The sequence below is a fragment of the Pelobates fuscus genome, chromosome 7, assembly GCF_036172605.1.
Source record: "Pelobates fuscus isolate aPelFus1 chromosome 7, aPelFus1.pri, whole genome shotgun sequence".
In the NCBI taxonomy this organism is placed as follows: domain Eukaryota; kingdom Metazoa; phylum Chordata; class Amphibia; order Anura; family Pelobatidae; genus Pelobates; species Pelobates fuscus.
In genome coordinates this window covers 3452190-3468679 of record NC_086323.1, presented here as the reverse complement: position 1 = coordinate 3468679, position 16490 = coordinate 3452190, and the positions used below count along the sequence as shown (strand labels likewise).

The 16490-nt window shown below is 45.0% G+C and overlaps 1 protein-coding gene across 1 annotated transcript in view; it reads right to left on the bottom strand.

The window, feature by feature from the left end:
- The window catches only part of DNAI3 (dynein axonemal intermediate chain 3), a 102919-nt gene extending 87942 nt beyond the window's left edge, over window positions 1-14977 (bottom strand). Inside the window, exons 1-6 of the mRNA XM_063427295.1 lie at window positions 14911-14977; window positions 14369-14553; window positions 13521-13625; window positions 12927-13073; window positions 11990-12189; window positions 3376-3492 (exon numbers count right to left, since the gene is read on the bottom strand). Of these exons, the coding sequence (XP_063283365.1) occupies window positions 3376-3492; window positions 11990-12189; window positions 12927-13073; window positions 13521-13625; window positions 14369-14553; window positions 14911-14977 (821 nt within the window). The remainder of the gene's footprint in view (window positions 1-3375; window positions 3493-11989; window positions 12190-12926; window positions 13074-13520; window positions 13626-14368; window positions 14554-14910) is intronic.
- Between the last annotated feature and the right edge of the window lie 1513 nt (window positions 14978-16490).

Here is a 16490-nt window from a genome sequence, read left to right as displayed (position 1 = left end):
TAGATACGGAGTTAATAAACTGCTCACCGTATAGATACTGAGTTAATAAACGGCTCACCGTATAGATACTGAGTTAATAAACTGCTCACCGTGTAGATACTGAGTTAATAAACTGCTCACCGTATAGATACTGAGTTAATAAACTGCTCACCGTATAGATACTGAGTTAATAAACTGCTCACCGTATAGATACTGAGTTAATAAACTGCTCACCGTATAGATACTGAGTTAATAAACTGCTCACCGTATAGATACTGAGTTAATAAACTGCTCACCGTATAGATACTGAGTTAATAAACTGCTCACCGTATAGATACTGAGTTAATAAACTGCTCACCGTATAGATACTGAGTTAATTAACTGCTCACCGTGTAGATACTGAGTTAATAAACTGCTCACCGTATAGATACTGAGTTAATAAACGGCTCACTGTGTAGATACTGAGTTAATAAACTGCTCACCGTGTAGATACTGAGTTAATAAACTGCTCACCGTATAGATACTGAGTTAATAAACGGCTCACCGTATAGATACTGAGATAATAAACTGCTCACCGTATAGATACTGAGATAATAAACTGCTCACCGTGTAGATACTGAGTTAATAAACTGCTCACCGTATAGATACTGAGTTAATAAACGGCTCACCGTATAGATACTGAGTTAATAAACTGCTCACCGTGTAGATACTGAGTTAATACACTGCTCACCGTGTAGATACTGAGTTAATAAACTGCTCACCGTATAGATACTGAGTTAATAAACTGCTCACCGTATAGATACTGAGTTAATAAACTGCTCACCGTATAGATACTGAGTTAATAAACTGCTCACCGTGTAGATACTGAGTTAATAAACTGCTCACCGTATAGATACTGAGTTAATAAACGGCTCACCGTATAGATACTGAGTTAATAAACGGCTCACCGTATAGATACTGAGTTAATAAACGGCTCACCGTATAGATACTGAGTTAATAAACTGCTCACCGTATAGATACTGAGTTAATAAACTGCTCAACGTATAGATACTGAGTTAATAAACTGCTCACCGTATAGATACTGAGTTAATAAACTGCTCACCGTATAGATACTGAGTTAATAAACGGCTCACCGTATAGATACTGAGTTAATAAACGGCTCACCGTATAGATACTGAGTTAATAAACTGCTCACCGTATAGATACTGAGTTAATAAACTGCTCACCGTGTAGATACTGAGTTAATAAACTGCTCACCGTATAGATACTGAGTTAATAAACTGCTCACCGTATAGATACTGAGTTAATAAACTGCTCACCGTATAGATACTGAGTTATTAAACTGCTCACCGTATAGATACTGAGTTAATAAACTGCTCACCGTGTAGATACTGAGTTAATAAACTGCTCACCGTGTAGATACTGAGATAATAAACTGCTCACCGTGTAGATACTGAGTTAATAAACTGCTCACCGTGTAGATACTGAGTTAATAAACTGCTCACCGTATAGATACTGAGTTAATAAACGGCTCACCGTGTAGATACTGAGTTAATAAACGGCTCACCGTGTAGATACTGAGTTAATAAACTGCTCACCGTATAGATACTGAGTTAATAAACTGCTCACCGTATAGATACTGAGTTAATAAACTGCTCACCGTATAGATACTGAGTTAATAAACTGCTCACCGTATAGATACTGAGTTAATAAACTACTCACCGTATAGATACTGAGTTAATAAACTGCTCACCGTATCGATACTGAGTTAATAAACTGCTCACCGTATAGATACTGAGTTAATAAACTGCTCACCGTATAGATACTGAGTTAATAAACGGCTCACCGTGTAGATACTGAGTTAATAAACTGCTCACCGTATAGATACTGAGTTAATAAACTGCTCACCGTATAGATACTGAGTTAATAAACTGCTCACCGTATAGATACTGAGTTAATAAACTGCTCACCGTATAGATACTGAGATAATAAACTGCTCACCGTGTAGATACTGAGTTAATAAACTGCTCACCGTGTAGATACTGAGTTAATAAACTGCTCACCGTATAGATACTGAGTTAATAAACGGCTCACCGTGTAGATACTGAGTTAATAAACTGCTCACCGTATAGATACTGAGTTAATAAACTGCTCACCGTATAGATACTGAGTTAATAAACTGCTCACCGTGTAGATACTGAGTTAATAAACGGCTCACCGTATAGATACTGAGTTAATAAACGGCTCACCGTATAGATACTGAGTTAATAAACGGCTCACCGTATAGATACTGAGTTAATAAACTGCTCACCGTATAGATACTGAGATAATAAACTGCTCACCGTATAGATACTGAGTTAATAAACTGCTCACCGTATAGATACTGAGTTAATAAACTGCTCACCGTATAGATACTGAGTTAATAAACTGCTCACCGTATAGATACTGAGTTAATAAACGGCTCACCGTGTAGATACGGAGTTAATAAACTGCTCACCGTATAGATACTGAGTTAATAAACTGCTCACCGTATAGATACTGAGATAATAAACTGCTCACCGTATAGATACTGAGTTAATAAACTGCTCACCGTATAGATACTGAGTTAATAAACTGCTCACCGTGTAGATACTGAGTTAATAAACTGCTCACCGTATAGATACTGAGTTAATAAACGGCTCACCGTATAGATACTGAGTTAATAAACTGCTCACCGTGTAGATACTGAGTTAATAAACGGCTCACCGTGTAGATACTGAGTTAATAAACTGCTCACCGTATAGATACTGAGTTAATAAACTGCTCACCGTGTAGATACTGAGTTAATAAACTGCTCACCGTATAGATACTGAGTTAATAAACTGCTCACCGTATAGATACTGAGTTAATAAACTGCTCACCGTATAGATACTGAGTTAATAAACTGCTCACCGTGTAGATACTGAGTTAATAAACTGCTCACCGTGTAGATACTGAGTTAATAAACTGCTCACCGTATAGATACTGAGTTAATAAACTGCTCACCGTATAGATACTGAGTTAATAAACTGCTCACCGTATAGATACTGAGTTAATAAACTGCTCACCGTGTAGATACTGAGTTAATAAACTGCTCACCGTATAGATACTGAGTTAATAAACTGCTCACCGTATAGATACTGAGTTAATAAACTGCTCACCGTGTAGATACTGAGTTAATAAACTGCTCACCGTGTAGATACTGAGTTAATAAACTGCTCACCGTGTAGATACTGAGTTAATAAACTGCTCACCGTATAGATACTGAGTTAATAAACTGCTCACCGTGTAGATACTGAGTTAATAAACTGCTCACCGTATAGATACTGAGTTAATAAACTGCTCACCGTATAGATACTGAGTTAATAAACTGCTCACCGTGTAGATACTGAGTTAATAAACTGATTTAGACTTTCAGACGATAAACAAGACTTTATTTCTTCCTCCGAAAATGTGCGAGATTCGTACTGTGTGCAGGCATTTCTAGGGTACGTCCTAGAAAAGAGAACAATTCATTATTATTATTATTATTATTATTATTATTATTATTATTATTATTATTATTATTATTAAAGATTACTTTGCTGGAGATTACACACACTTTTCGCTTTATTTCATAGTCACAGTTTCCTTTTACAGCCATCACCATGTATTCGAACACTTCCACTGATCAGTCACCACCTGCCTAATATCGTGCTGGCAAACAGCTCTGACACATCGAGTCCTGTGGTATTTGGCACCAAGACATTAGCAGCAGATCCTTGAACGCGATACTCCAGACCCGTAAACAACGTTATCTTGCTGAAAAGCTTTACGTGTAAAGAGAGAGCGCCCTTTATTTTTTCATTTTGCAAAAAGTTCAGATTTCAATAGAAATTGTCACCTTGTTACACCCCCCTGGCTTTCAAACAGACAACAGGTAATGTTACTTCCTGGTTTCGTTAGCTCAATGCAGCTGACCTCAAGAAGCAGCAATTGTTTAGAGCTCTTGACTCCTGCATTGGGAAGTCTGTGATTGGACAGCCACAGAACGTTTGGACGGGGTTAGAAGAGGAGGGTTGCAAAGGCAGCAGACAAGAGAACTGCAGGTTTTGCAAGCTGATTTTAGATTAACCATAATGAAAAATACATAATAAATGCATGCAAGCTTTCATTTGGGGTATATCTACTAAACAGTGATTCATTGATTTTGGAGTGCCCCTTTAAGTCCTGCAAGTTCCACTTCGATGGGAAACTCTGGTACCAGGGGTGGGTAGAATTCTATTAAACCTATTATTGTTATTGCTCGTTATGTTTTATCCTCCCCTTGTGTTTCCCTGTATAAACTGATATCCTCTCCAATATGTTTGTTTGGGGGAGACATAGAACAGATATTTAACATTCCTTCAAGTGGCTGGCTGAAGGTTATGGAGGAAGACAGGAGCTCGAAATTGCTGTATAGAGCTCTTACAGACAGGGAGTAGGGTTAGCAGCCAGAGCCAGGAGTCCCTGCTTCCCCAACAATCAGTCTCCAGGAGCTGCACTGCCTCCACTTCTCCATAATGAACAGAGGTAACTACGTGTGATTGTCTGCCTGTGTGTGTCTGTGTCTGTGTGTATGACTGTCTGCCTGTGTGTGTAACTGTGTGTGTGTGTATGACTGTCTGCCTGGGAGTGTGTGACTGTGTGTGTGTGACTGTCTGCCTGTGTGTGTGTGGCTGCCTGTACCTGTGTGTTTCTGCCTGATCCTGTGTATGTGACTATCTGCCTGCGACTGTGTGCATGTGGTGGATTTGACAGTGTATATGTATAACTGTGTGCATCTGACTATGGGACTGTGTGCGCATTACATTCACACAAAGGCGTAATACATATTTTTATCTGTATTAAATACCCATCACACACAGCCAATAAACCCAGCACAAACATCACATACAACCAATACACGCATATCACACACAGTTAATACACCCATTACAAATATCACACACAGCATACATATCACCCACAGTCATCACACCTATTACATAGACAGACAACACAAACATTACATCATTGTGGCGGAACCAACCTCGCCACTGTGCACTGGAGAAGCCTGGTTGCTCGCCTGCTCCCTTTAGACTATGGCCCCTGTTCTTTTTCCCTGCAGAAAGGCTGGTTTGTGCCTTTCTGCGGACTGTTAAAGCCTTGCTACCCCAGATAGCTATGCCATGGAGCCCAGCCGTATACTGAAAGACTGTATGAAAGACTTTGGCTCCATGGCGATTGAACTGTATGTATGTGATCTGAGCGCCATCCGGTAATAATATGCGCTCAGATCAGTGGCGTACACACAACCCATGGGGCCCCGGTGCGAAAACTGATCCGGGGCCCCCCCCTCCCACCCTCCCCCCGCGCGAGCGCTTATCTGCGCAGGCTGGGACCGCAACACATGGCGGCGGGCACCTGGTCGCAGGGCTGCGACCCGTGCGACCGCGGTATGTATGCCAGTGCATGCATAAACACATACACTTAAAGGACCACTACAGACACCCAGATCACATCAGCTCAATGAAGTGGTCTGGGTGCCAGGTCTCTCTAGTTTTAACCCTGCAGCTGAAAATATAGCAGTTTCAAAGAAACTGCTATGTTTCACTGAGGGTTAAAGGGACACTCCAGGCACCCAGACCACTTCTGCTCATTGGAGTGGTCTGGGAGCCAACTCCCACTACTCTTAACCGTGCAACTGTAATTATTGCAGTTTTCTATAAACTGCAATAATTACATTGCAGGGTTAACTCCACCTCTAGTGGCTGTCTACTAGACAGCCACTAGAGGTCACTTCCTGGGTTCTAGCACAGGAAACCTGTGCTAGAGCGTCGCTGGACGTCCTCACGCTGTGTGAGGACCTCCAGCGTCGCTCAAAACCCCATAGGAAAGCATTGAAATGATTTTTCAATGCTTTCCTATGGGGAGACGTAATGCGCATGCGCGGCATTTCCGCGCATGCGCATTAGGTCTCCTCGGCCGGCGGGCGAGATCAGTCTCGCCCACCGGCCGACGCAATCACTGGGAGGAGCGTCGCGGAGGCGGAGACAGCGGCGAGGGACATCGCCGCTGTCCCAGGTAAGTGACTGAAGGGGTTTTTACCCCTTCAGTAACCGGGGATTGGTGGGTGGGAGGGAGAGGGACCCTCCAGTGCCAGAAAAACGGATCGTTTTTCTGGCACTGGAGTTTCCCTTTAATCCAGCCTCTAGTGGCTGTCTCATTGACGGCCGCTAGAGGATTTTCTGCGATTCTCACTGTGAAAATCACAGTGAGAAGACGCTGAACGTCCATAGGAAAGCATTGAGTAATGCTTTCCTATGGGCGGTTTGAATGCGCGCGTGGCTCTTGCCACGCATGTGCATTCGGAGCTGAGAGGCGGATGGGGACGGAGAGATCCCCAGCGTTAAGGGAGTCCGGCGCTGGAGAAAGGTAAGTGCTTAAGACACACACACACTCTCATGAACAGACGCACACATTTACTGACAGACACACACTCAGTGACAGACGCACACAAACATTCTCAGTAACAGACACACACACTAACACACACACTCACTAACACTAACACACACACACACTCACTAACACTAATACACACACTCACTAACACTAACACTAACACACTCACTAACACTAACACACTCACTAACACACACACTCACTAACACACACACTCACTAACACACACCCTAACACACACATTCACTAACACTAACACACACAGTAACACTAACACACACACTCACTAACACTAACACACACTCACTAGCACTCACACACTCACCAACACTAACACACACACTCACTAACACTAACACACACACTAACACTAACACTAACACACACTCACTAACACACTCACTAACACACACACTCACTAACACACTCACTAACACACTCACTAACACACTCACTAACACTCACACACTCACTAACACTAACACACACACTCACTAACACTAACACACTCACTAACACACACACTCCCTAACACACACACTCCCTAACACACACACTCACTAACACACACACACACACACACTCACTAACACACACACACTCACTAACACACTCACTCACTAACACTAACACACTCACTAACACTAACACACTCACTAACACACTCACTAACACTAACACACTCACTCACACTAACACACTCAAAGTTTTTTTTGTTTTTTTTTTTAATCCCCTTACCTGTGGGAGAGCTGGGGGGATTCCCTGGGGTCCAGTGGTGTTGCTGGCCAGGCTGTCACCCGGCTGGCTGGCGGGCGCGCGAGGGAGCACTGTCCCCTGGGTGCTCCCTCTTCAGCTCCCTCGCGCGCCGCGTACTGATGCCAGAGCCGGAAGATGACGCTCGCCCGCCAGCCAGCCGGGTGACAGCAGGGCCAGCCTCGGGGGGCCCGGATGTGGCCGGCTCCTGGGCCCCCCAGCAGAAGAGGCTGGCCCTGTGGGTACATACCTGAGTCGCAGGGCGGCCGGGCCCCCTGGTGGGCCGGGCCCGGTCAGAGCCGCGACCCCTGCGACCCTGGTATGTACGCCACTGGCTCAGATCTAAGCTATCTGGGGATAGGTAGAATGTCTGTATTTTATGTAATAAATGTAACCTTGTGTATTTTACTGCCATGTGCTTAATGGAGTTTTGCCTCTGTCCTTGGAGATAATTGGATTACTTCTCAATTATCTCCAGGATAGAGGACTCTGTGGAACTGGTTTTGGGCAGAAAAGCCATGCTTCATTCAGTCATAAAGGATTTCCATCTAACTTTTTAACCCCTGAACCGATTGCCCTGATTTTTGAGTATGTGTTTATTTCTCGCATGCTGATTATGAAAATGTATGTTTTATGTTTGTGACATGTACATTTTAGAAGTTATAAATATTGTGTAAAAACTGTATTCCTCTGCCTGTGATAATGAGATTACCCATTGTGTTCAGTAATCATATCACAGGCAGACGGGAGGATTTTGTGTGGGAGTGTCTGTGTGTATTGTACGGAATAATTGGTTGTTCTGTGTGGGTTGTACTGTGGTTGTGGATTGGGAATAAAAGTGTATGTGCCAGGACAGTCAGATTCTGCTTAACCCTCAAAACAAAGTGTCGTCTCGTTATTGGGGGAATTGGATTGTATGCTGACTGCCAGGAGTGTAGCCCTTTCGTATGGTTTTCCTGTTTGGCTGTTTCCAGGATTTGTAGAGATTGCAGTTCGGGAGATTGGTGCTTACAGTAGCTGCCTGTGCATCTGGAAAGGGGAATATCGCCTAAACGGTTTTTAACCTCTGGTGAGCAAAACGGTCCGTTACAATTGGTAGCAAGCGACGGGATCATTCCCACAGCCCAGAAGGACAGCTACAAGGTAACATCATTCCCTGGATTTACAAATTGAGGGTAACGCTAGTACACGTACAGCACCCCTATCTACAAAAGAACCAACTTCAGCAGAGCAAGCATGGCGCCCAGCTACACTCAGGAGGAGTTTGACGCTATGCTGAAAAGGCTGCTGGTTTACTATGGACCCAACCCCTCGGAGAGATCCGTGCAGCATGTCAAGAAAATAATAGGAGAGTACCTGCAATTCCTAGCAGATTTGGCCAGGGGGGAGATACCCCAGCGGCTGAGTGAGTTACAGGGAGACGAAGGTGCCGTCCTTCCTCCCCAGCGGCAGTGTGTATCCCAGGGAGCTGAAGGTGCCGTCCTTCCTCCCCAGCGGCAGTGTGTACCCCAGGGAGCTGAAGGTGCCGTCCTTCCTCCCAGCGGCAGTGTGTGTTACAGGGAGCTGAAGGTGTCGTCCTTCCTCCCCAGCAGCAGTGTGTATCCCAGGGAGCTGAAGGTGCCGTCCTTCCTCCCCAGCGGCAGTGTGTACCCCAGGGAGCTGAAGGTGTCGTCCTTCCTCCCCAGCGGCAGTGTGTGTTACAGGGAGCTGAAGGTGTCGTCCTTCCTCCCCAGCGGCAGTGTGTGTTACAGAGAGCTGAAGGTGCCGTCCTTCCTCCCCAGCGGCAGTGTGTGTTACAGGGAGCTGAAGGTGTCGTCCTTCCTCCCCAGCGGCAGTGTGTATCCCAGGGAGCTGAAGGTGTCGTCCTTCCTCCCCAGCGGCAGTGTGTGTTACAGGGAGCTGAAGGTGCAATCCTTCCTCCCCAGCGGCAGTGTGTATCCCAGGGAGCTGAAGGTGCCGTCCTTCCTCCCCAGCGGCAGTGTGTACCCCAGGGAGCTGAAGGTGTCGTCCTTCCTCCCCAGCGGCAGTGTGTACCCCAGGGAGCTGAAGGTGTCGTCCTTCCTCCCCAGCGGCAGTGTGTGTTACAGGGAGCCAAAGGTGCCGTCCTTCCTCCCCAGCAGCAGTGTGAGTCCCAGGGAGCTGGAGGTGCCGTCCTTCCTCCCCAGCGGCAGTGTGTGTTACAGGGAGCTGGAGGTGCCGTCCTTCCTCCCCATCAGCAGTGCCGTCCTTCCCCCCTCCACCAGCAGAGAGAGGATCAGGGAGAGGAACCTGCTACCACCTCTCCCCAGCGGCAGCTTAACTCACAAAGGGGAGACCCTATTCTCCCAGATGGGGCAGATGAGGCGGTTGGTCTCGCCCCACAACAGCACGACAATATATTGAAAGGGGAGACAGTTGGTCACCCCCTCCATCAGCAGAGAGAGAGTCAGGGAGAGGAGCTTGTCACCCCCTCCCCCCAGCGACAGAAAGTGGGTAAGGGAGAGGAACTTGTTACCTCCTCTCCCCAGCGGCAGCCTAGCCACCAAGGGGAGATGATAAGCCCCACACCAGTGCAGATGGGACCGTGGTCTCTGCATATGCCTCCCAGGGGCAAGGGATGGTCGGCCCTGTCCCCCGACAGCAGGGAGGTTCATCCAAAGGGGAGACGGCCTGTCAGTACCGAGTTCAAAGTGGGGAGCCTACTACGCCATTCCCTCAACTGGGCTCCAACCCGGCTACTCCCAAAACAGCCAGTTACAATCATATTACAGGTGATACCCGAAAAATTTGAATATTGTGCAAAAGTTCATTTATTTCAGTAATGCAATGTAAAAGGGGAAACTAATATATGAGATAGACGCATTACATGCAAAGCAAGATAGTTCAAGCCGTGATTTGTCATAAGTGCAATGATTATGGCTTACAGCTCATGAAAACCCCAAATCCACAATCTCAGTAAATTAGAATATCACATGCAATCAATAAAACAAGGAGTGTACATAGAACAATATCGGACCTCTGAATAGTATAAGCATGCATATGGACTAAGTACTTGGTTTGGGCCCATTTTGCAGCAATTACTGCCTCAATGCTGCATGGCATGGAAGCTATCAGCCTGTGGCACTGCTGAGGTGTTATGGAAGACCAGGATGCTTCAATAGCGGCCTTCAGCTCTTCTGCATTGTTCAGTCTCTATCGGGTTCAAGTCAGGCGAGTTTGCTGGCCAATCAAGCACAGTAATTCCACGGTCATTGAACCAGGCTTTGGTGCTTTTGGCAGTGTGGGCAGGTTTTTCTTTCCTAGCTTGTTGCAAAATTGTGCTTCAAATTGTTTTTTTTTGCCTTCTTTTGGATCAACAGCAAAAAACAATTGTGAGGAAGGCTGAACTTGATAGACGCAAGTCTCTTTTCAGCTATGTAACTATGTAACTTTGGGAACATTCAACTGCCTTCGCAATTACCTTTTGAGGCTTTCCCTCCTTATAGAGGGTGTCAATGATGGTTTTCTGCACAACTGTCAGGCCAGCAGTCTTCCCCATGATTGTGATTCCTACTGAACCAGACTGAGAGACCATTTAAAGGTTTAGAAACCCTTTGCAGGTGTTATGGCTTACTTAGCTGATTAGAGTGGGACACTGTGAGCCTAGAATATTGCACCTTTTCACAATATTCTAATTTACTGAGATTGTGGATTTTCATGAGTTGCAAACCATAATCATCGCACTTGTGACAAATCATGGCATGAACTATCTTGCTTTGCATGTAATGTGTCTATCTCATATAGAGATTTTACGTTGTATTACTGAAATAAATGAACTTTTGCACGATATTCTAATTTTCTCGAGTATCACCTGTATGGTGAGATGTATTACAGTGGAGCTCTGGTATATAAAATGCACATTACTCTGTGTTTTATAGTTAGGGAGCTCGGTGATACACCAATAGACAATAGATATTAGTTGTATTGTTGTGTAGTTTATGATCTTGTCACAGAGCTCCACATTACTGGGAGTTTTATTGTTGTGGAGCTCTGGAGAAGAAGCCCATTATAAAAAATGTTTATTCCAAAGTAGTTAAGGTAAATAAGTATAATCCAGAGCTCCAAAGCAAAACCACTCACAGTATTATGTGACATACTTAGTCTGCTCCTCTGTAATGTCGGGGAGGCAGTCTGGCACTTCTGTTGGCTGCAGACCATACGTAGCTCGGGATAATCAGAGCGCTGCCGCAGATTACCACAGGACTCTGCAAGTCCCTGGAGCTTGCGAGACAGTTACGCATGGTCTGTACCCAGTGGAGGGGCAGACCAGATACAGATCAGCATGCCCCTCTCCCAACTAGGTAACAACAGGGAAGGAGGAATGAATATATGGTTTTAAATCATTATTAATTTAATAAATCCCACATACAATCACTACACTCCTATACACATACACTATACATGGATGATGACGGGGGGCGCTGTGAAGATTTTTCGCACAGGGTGCCTAAAGGCCTAAGGCCGGCCCTGGTTAGCAGCCAGAGCGACCATATTAACCAGCCTGAGCGGCCATCTTAACCATGCATGTAGAGTTAGCAGCCAGGGTGGCCATCTTAACCAGCCAGCCATCTTAACCACGCATGTATGGTTAGCAGCCAGAGCGGCCATCTTAACCAGCCAGCCATCTTAACCACGCATGTATGGTTAGGAGCTAAAGCCATCTTAAATACACACATGCAGGGGACAACGGTTTTGTAACCTTAAAATCCAGGGTTCACACAGTTTTATGCTTTGATTAAATTAGTAGTTTTCTCACCACTTGGTCTGAGTGCTCTGATTCTGTATACTGGCTATCGCCTGGATTCCTGCATCCCGTTCCTTATACTGGATACTGAAACGCTTGTCTTGGTATGACGCACAATCAATGTACCCGTCTCTCACCTCAGATGCATTGCGATCACCGAAAGTGACAGGAGAACCAAACTCTCTGTGAATCCGGGAAATCAGATATTTTATCTGCAAAAAAAAAAAACAAAAAAAAATCAGCACTTCACAAAAATGAGCAGATTAGAAGTTGTTCTAATGATTGTTACGGGTTTCATATATAATAGACTATATGGTACTTTCATATAGAAATACCCAGGCGATCTCCTCCAATCACAGCATTAAACCAAAATACTTAAACGGGTCCTTTTTCTTTGGAAAATATTAGGATAACATTTAAAACGTGATCCATTGAAAACACAAATGTGATTAGACTCCCTCTCTTCTCCCCCTGTCGGGATGTGATCAGACTCTCTCTTCTCCCCCTGTCGGGATGTGATCAGACTCTCTCTTCTCCCTCTGTCGGGATGTGATCACACTCCCTCTCTTCTCCCCCTGTCGGGATGTGATCACACTTCCTCTCTTCTCCCCCTGTCGGGATGTGATCACACTCCCTCTCTTCTCCCCCTGTCGGGATGAGATCAGACTCCCCATGTCGGGATGTTACAAGGTGAACAGGTCTTCCAACTGCACATGTCAAATCTGTGAGGCTCACTCAATGTGCTTTCCAGCATTCCTAGGAATAGGGCACAGATTGGCTAGATCACATCCCTTTTGCCCTTGTACAATAAGAAAAATGCTTTCTGTGTGAAAACAATGTATTAACTCAAAACAGGGATTCAGCTATTTGCTTTCAATTCACTCCAATTTTCTGTATATTGAATAAAGCATTATTGGTAATGCACGATATTTTAGGGCTCACTGAAGACCTTGGGTTGACGCTCGTTCACGGACTCTTCTTCAATTTCCAGTTCACTTCCCAGTGAGATCCACGGCTTGAGGATAAGAGGGTGAGGAACATATTCATCAAAAAGTTCTTCATCTCCTTCATCTTCATCAGTTGTGCCTTCTGGAGGCTATAAGACAATGGAAAAGAGTCAGTGCGGTGCGTCCTCCCAGTGACACTAATGCCAAACAAACACATTGTATTACTTCCTGAATGGGCTCACTGCTGCTATGGCAACAAAGACTAAAAACCTACTATGCCTTCTCAGTGTCACGTGAAATCAAGTTAGTCCTAAATTGCCATGGAGGATGACAACATAGGTATGAATGACTTCTGTAAAGCATTTGGGTATTGGGATTATCTAACATGAAGTTACAGAATGGGAGACGTAACTGTAAGTTTATCAAACAAGGAGGTTAATGGCCCAAGCTATAAGATTATTTCTTAGGACAATCACAAGACAATCACAGGGCTCTGTTGCAAATCCACGACCACACGGAGTGTGTCAAACGCTTTCTAGCGCTATAACATATAAATATATAGCACAAAAACATTAGCAATAAGATTTCCAGCTCACGTGGAGAATGCTCTCCTTGGCTTCTTCGGTTGATACTAGATAGAAATTCTGGCCGTATTTAAATTCTCTATCAAGGACTAGCAGAATCTGCTCTCCAGGATATTCCTGCAACGTAAAGAGAAATGACGAGTTAACGATGGTCAAAAACCAAGACATATGAAGGCAGACTGTACGACTGTGAATAAGAATCCGGTTTAGGATTAGGAAATGGATTTATGAAATAGAAGTGGGATTTTAAATCAGAGCTGGGATGACATTATTATTATTATTACTACTATTTATATAGCGCCCACAGATTTATTGCGGGATTTTAATTCTGATTTAATGTTAGGATTAAGCATAAGGTTTGGAATTGAATATCAGAAATAGGATTAGAAATTGATTACTTAACAATCACATGTAGGAATATGAATCAGAACTCAGAATAAGGATGGGGTTAAGGGGTTAGAAGTAGTATTAACTCATTCCTGATATAAAATAATCAGCTATTTCATTCATTAATGGAACGTTGTCACAATCAGGACTTGGATTGGAGTAGATTAAAAAAGGGAATTGAGAAATCAGGCCAGGATTTGGCTCATTTTACGAGTAGTAATAATAGCAAAAAACTTCAATCAAACCTAAAATGTTGAAATGTTCAAAGCCTTAAATCTACCTTAAATTTCTGCCCTTTGCTGGTGGTAGTACGACTGATAGGGTCGCAAAACATAGCTCATAGAGGATTCATTGCTCCTCTCCCCTGATTGGCTGCTTGTTTTAAATACCCTTCAGCCAACTGAATCCCTATAGGAAAACCCGTAAAACCCCATAAGGAATATGGAATCAGGAGGAACCAACATAGTACTTACCACAACAAGGGCTTTAAATGGGTGGAAATCGGACACAGCGGCCCTTGCTTTAATGTCATTAAGAATTTCATCTTTCTTTAAGAGTTTAAAAGGTTTGTCAGGAGTGATATCTTCATCAACCTTACAGTTAAAGATCTCTTGTGTCTTAGAGGTTAAAACAAGAGGGATGACATAATCCGGATGACCTAGGTGAAGAGGAGAAATGCTTCAGTATGGGGAAAAACAATGATCACGTTGATGAAGTGCGCAGAATGCAGGGGACAATGCTGTCCACATCCGGCTAAAACTGATAATGAAATTACGCATTTCCAATAGAGCAAACAAAGAGACTTCCCCTGAAAATGGGTTAACACAGAACTGAGGGGCCGTGCCTAAAACCCAACAGCAGCATAACAACTACCACAGGCTGTAGTGGTTATGGTGCTTAGACTTTCCCTATAAAGTATAACTTTACAATCTGAGTTTAAAGTGGGTGATAAAAAAAACAGAAGTTCTCTTAAGAATAAGATAAATATGGCACCAGCTTTGGGCGGCTTTGTTACGGCCTTGGGCTCTGCACGTGATGAGATAATAACCAGTCTGAGAACAAAGAGTAATGAGGGTCACCATGTCCCCGATGGCTATAAATACTAAACAAAAACCTACTCTATGAAATCCATGATGAAATCACTAAACCCACAGGGCAATGTACAGAAGAAGGATCAAACAAACTGCCAATGAAAGAGATAAGGCAGCATTTACTAAGATGGAAATACCCTCTGTCATTCTATTGAGTAAATCTAAAAGGGTAAGGGGAGATATTGCCATGGGGGAGGGCAGTATGACTGTAACTGGGGGGAGCAGAGACATTGCCCTGGGGGGCAGTATGACTGTAACTGGGGAGAGCAGAGATATTGCCCTGGGGGGCAGTATGACTGTAACTGGGGGGAGCAGAGATATTACCCTGGGGGGCAGTATGACTGTAACTGGGGAGAGCGAAGATATTGCCATGGGGGAGGGCAGTATGACTGTAACTGGGGGGAGCAGAGATATTGCCCTGGGGGGCAATATGACTGTAACTGGGGGGAGCAGAGATATTACCCTGGGGGGCAGTATGACTGTAACTGGGGGGAGCAGAGATATTACCCTGGGGGGCAGTATGACTGTAACTGGGGAGAGCGAAGATATTGCCATGGGGGAGGGCAGTATGACTGTAACTGGGGGGAGCAGAGATATTGCCCTGGGGGGCAATATGACTGTAACTGGGGGGAGCAGAGATATTACCCTGGGGGGCAGTATGACTGTAACTGGGGGGAGCAGAGATATTACCCTGGGGGGCAGTATGACTGTAACTGGGGAGAGCGGATATATTACCATGGGGTAGGGCAGTATGACTGTAACTGGGGGGAGCGGATATATTGCTATGGGGGAGGGCAGTATGACTAAGTGGGGAGAGCGAAGATATTGCCATGGGGGAGGGCAGTATGACTGTAACTGGGGGGGAGCGGATATATTGCCATGGGGGAGGGAAGTATGACTGTAACTGGGGGGAGCGGATATATTGCTATGGGGGAGGGCAGTATGACTAAGTGGGGAGAGCGAAGATATTGCCATGGGGGAGGGCAGTATGACTGTAACTGGGGAGAGCAGAGACATTGCCATGGGGAGGGCAGTATGACTGTAACTGGGGGGGAGCAGAGATATTACCATGGGGGGGAAGTATGACTGTAACTGGGGAGAGCGGATATATTACCATGGGGGAGGGCAGTATAACTGTAACTGGGGGGAGCGGATATATTGCCATGGGGGAGGGCAGTATGGCTGTAACTGGGGGTAGCGGATATATTGCCATGGGGGAGGGCAATATGACTGTAACTGGGGGGAGCAGAGATATTACCCTGGGGGGCAGTATGACTGTAATTGGGGGGAGCAGAGATATTACCCTGGGAGGCAGTATGACTGTAACTGGGGAGAGCGGATATATTACCATGGGGGAGGGCAGTATGACTGTAACTGGGGGGAGCGGATATATTGCCATGGGGGAGGGCAGTATGACTGTAACTGGGGGGAGCGGATATATTGCTATGGGGGAGGGCAGTATGACTAAGTGGGGAGAGCGAAGATATTGCCATGGGGGAGGGCA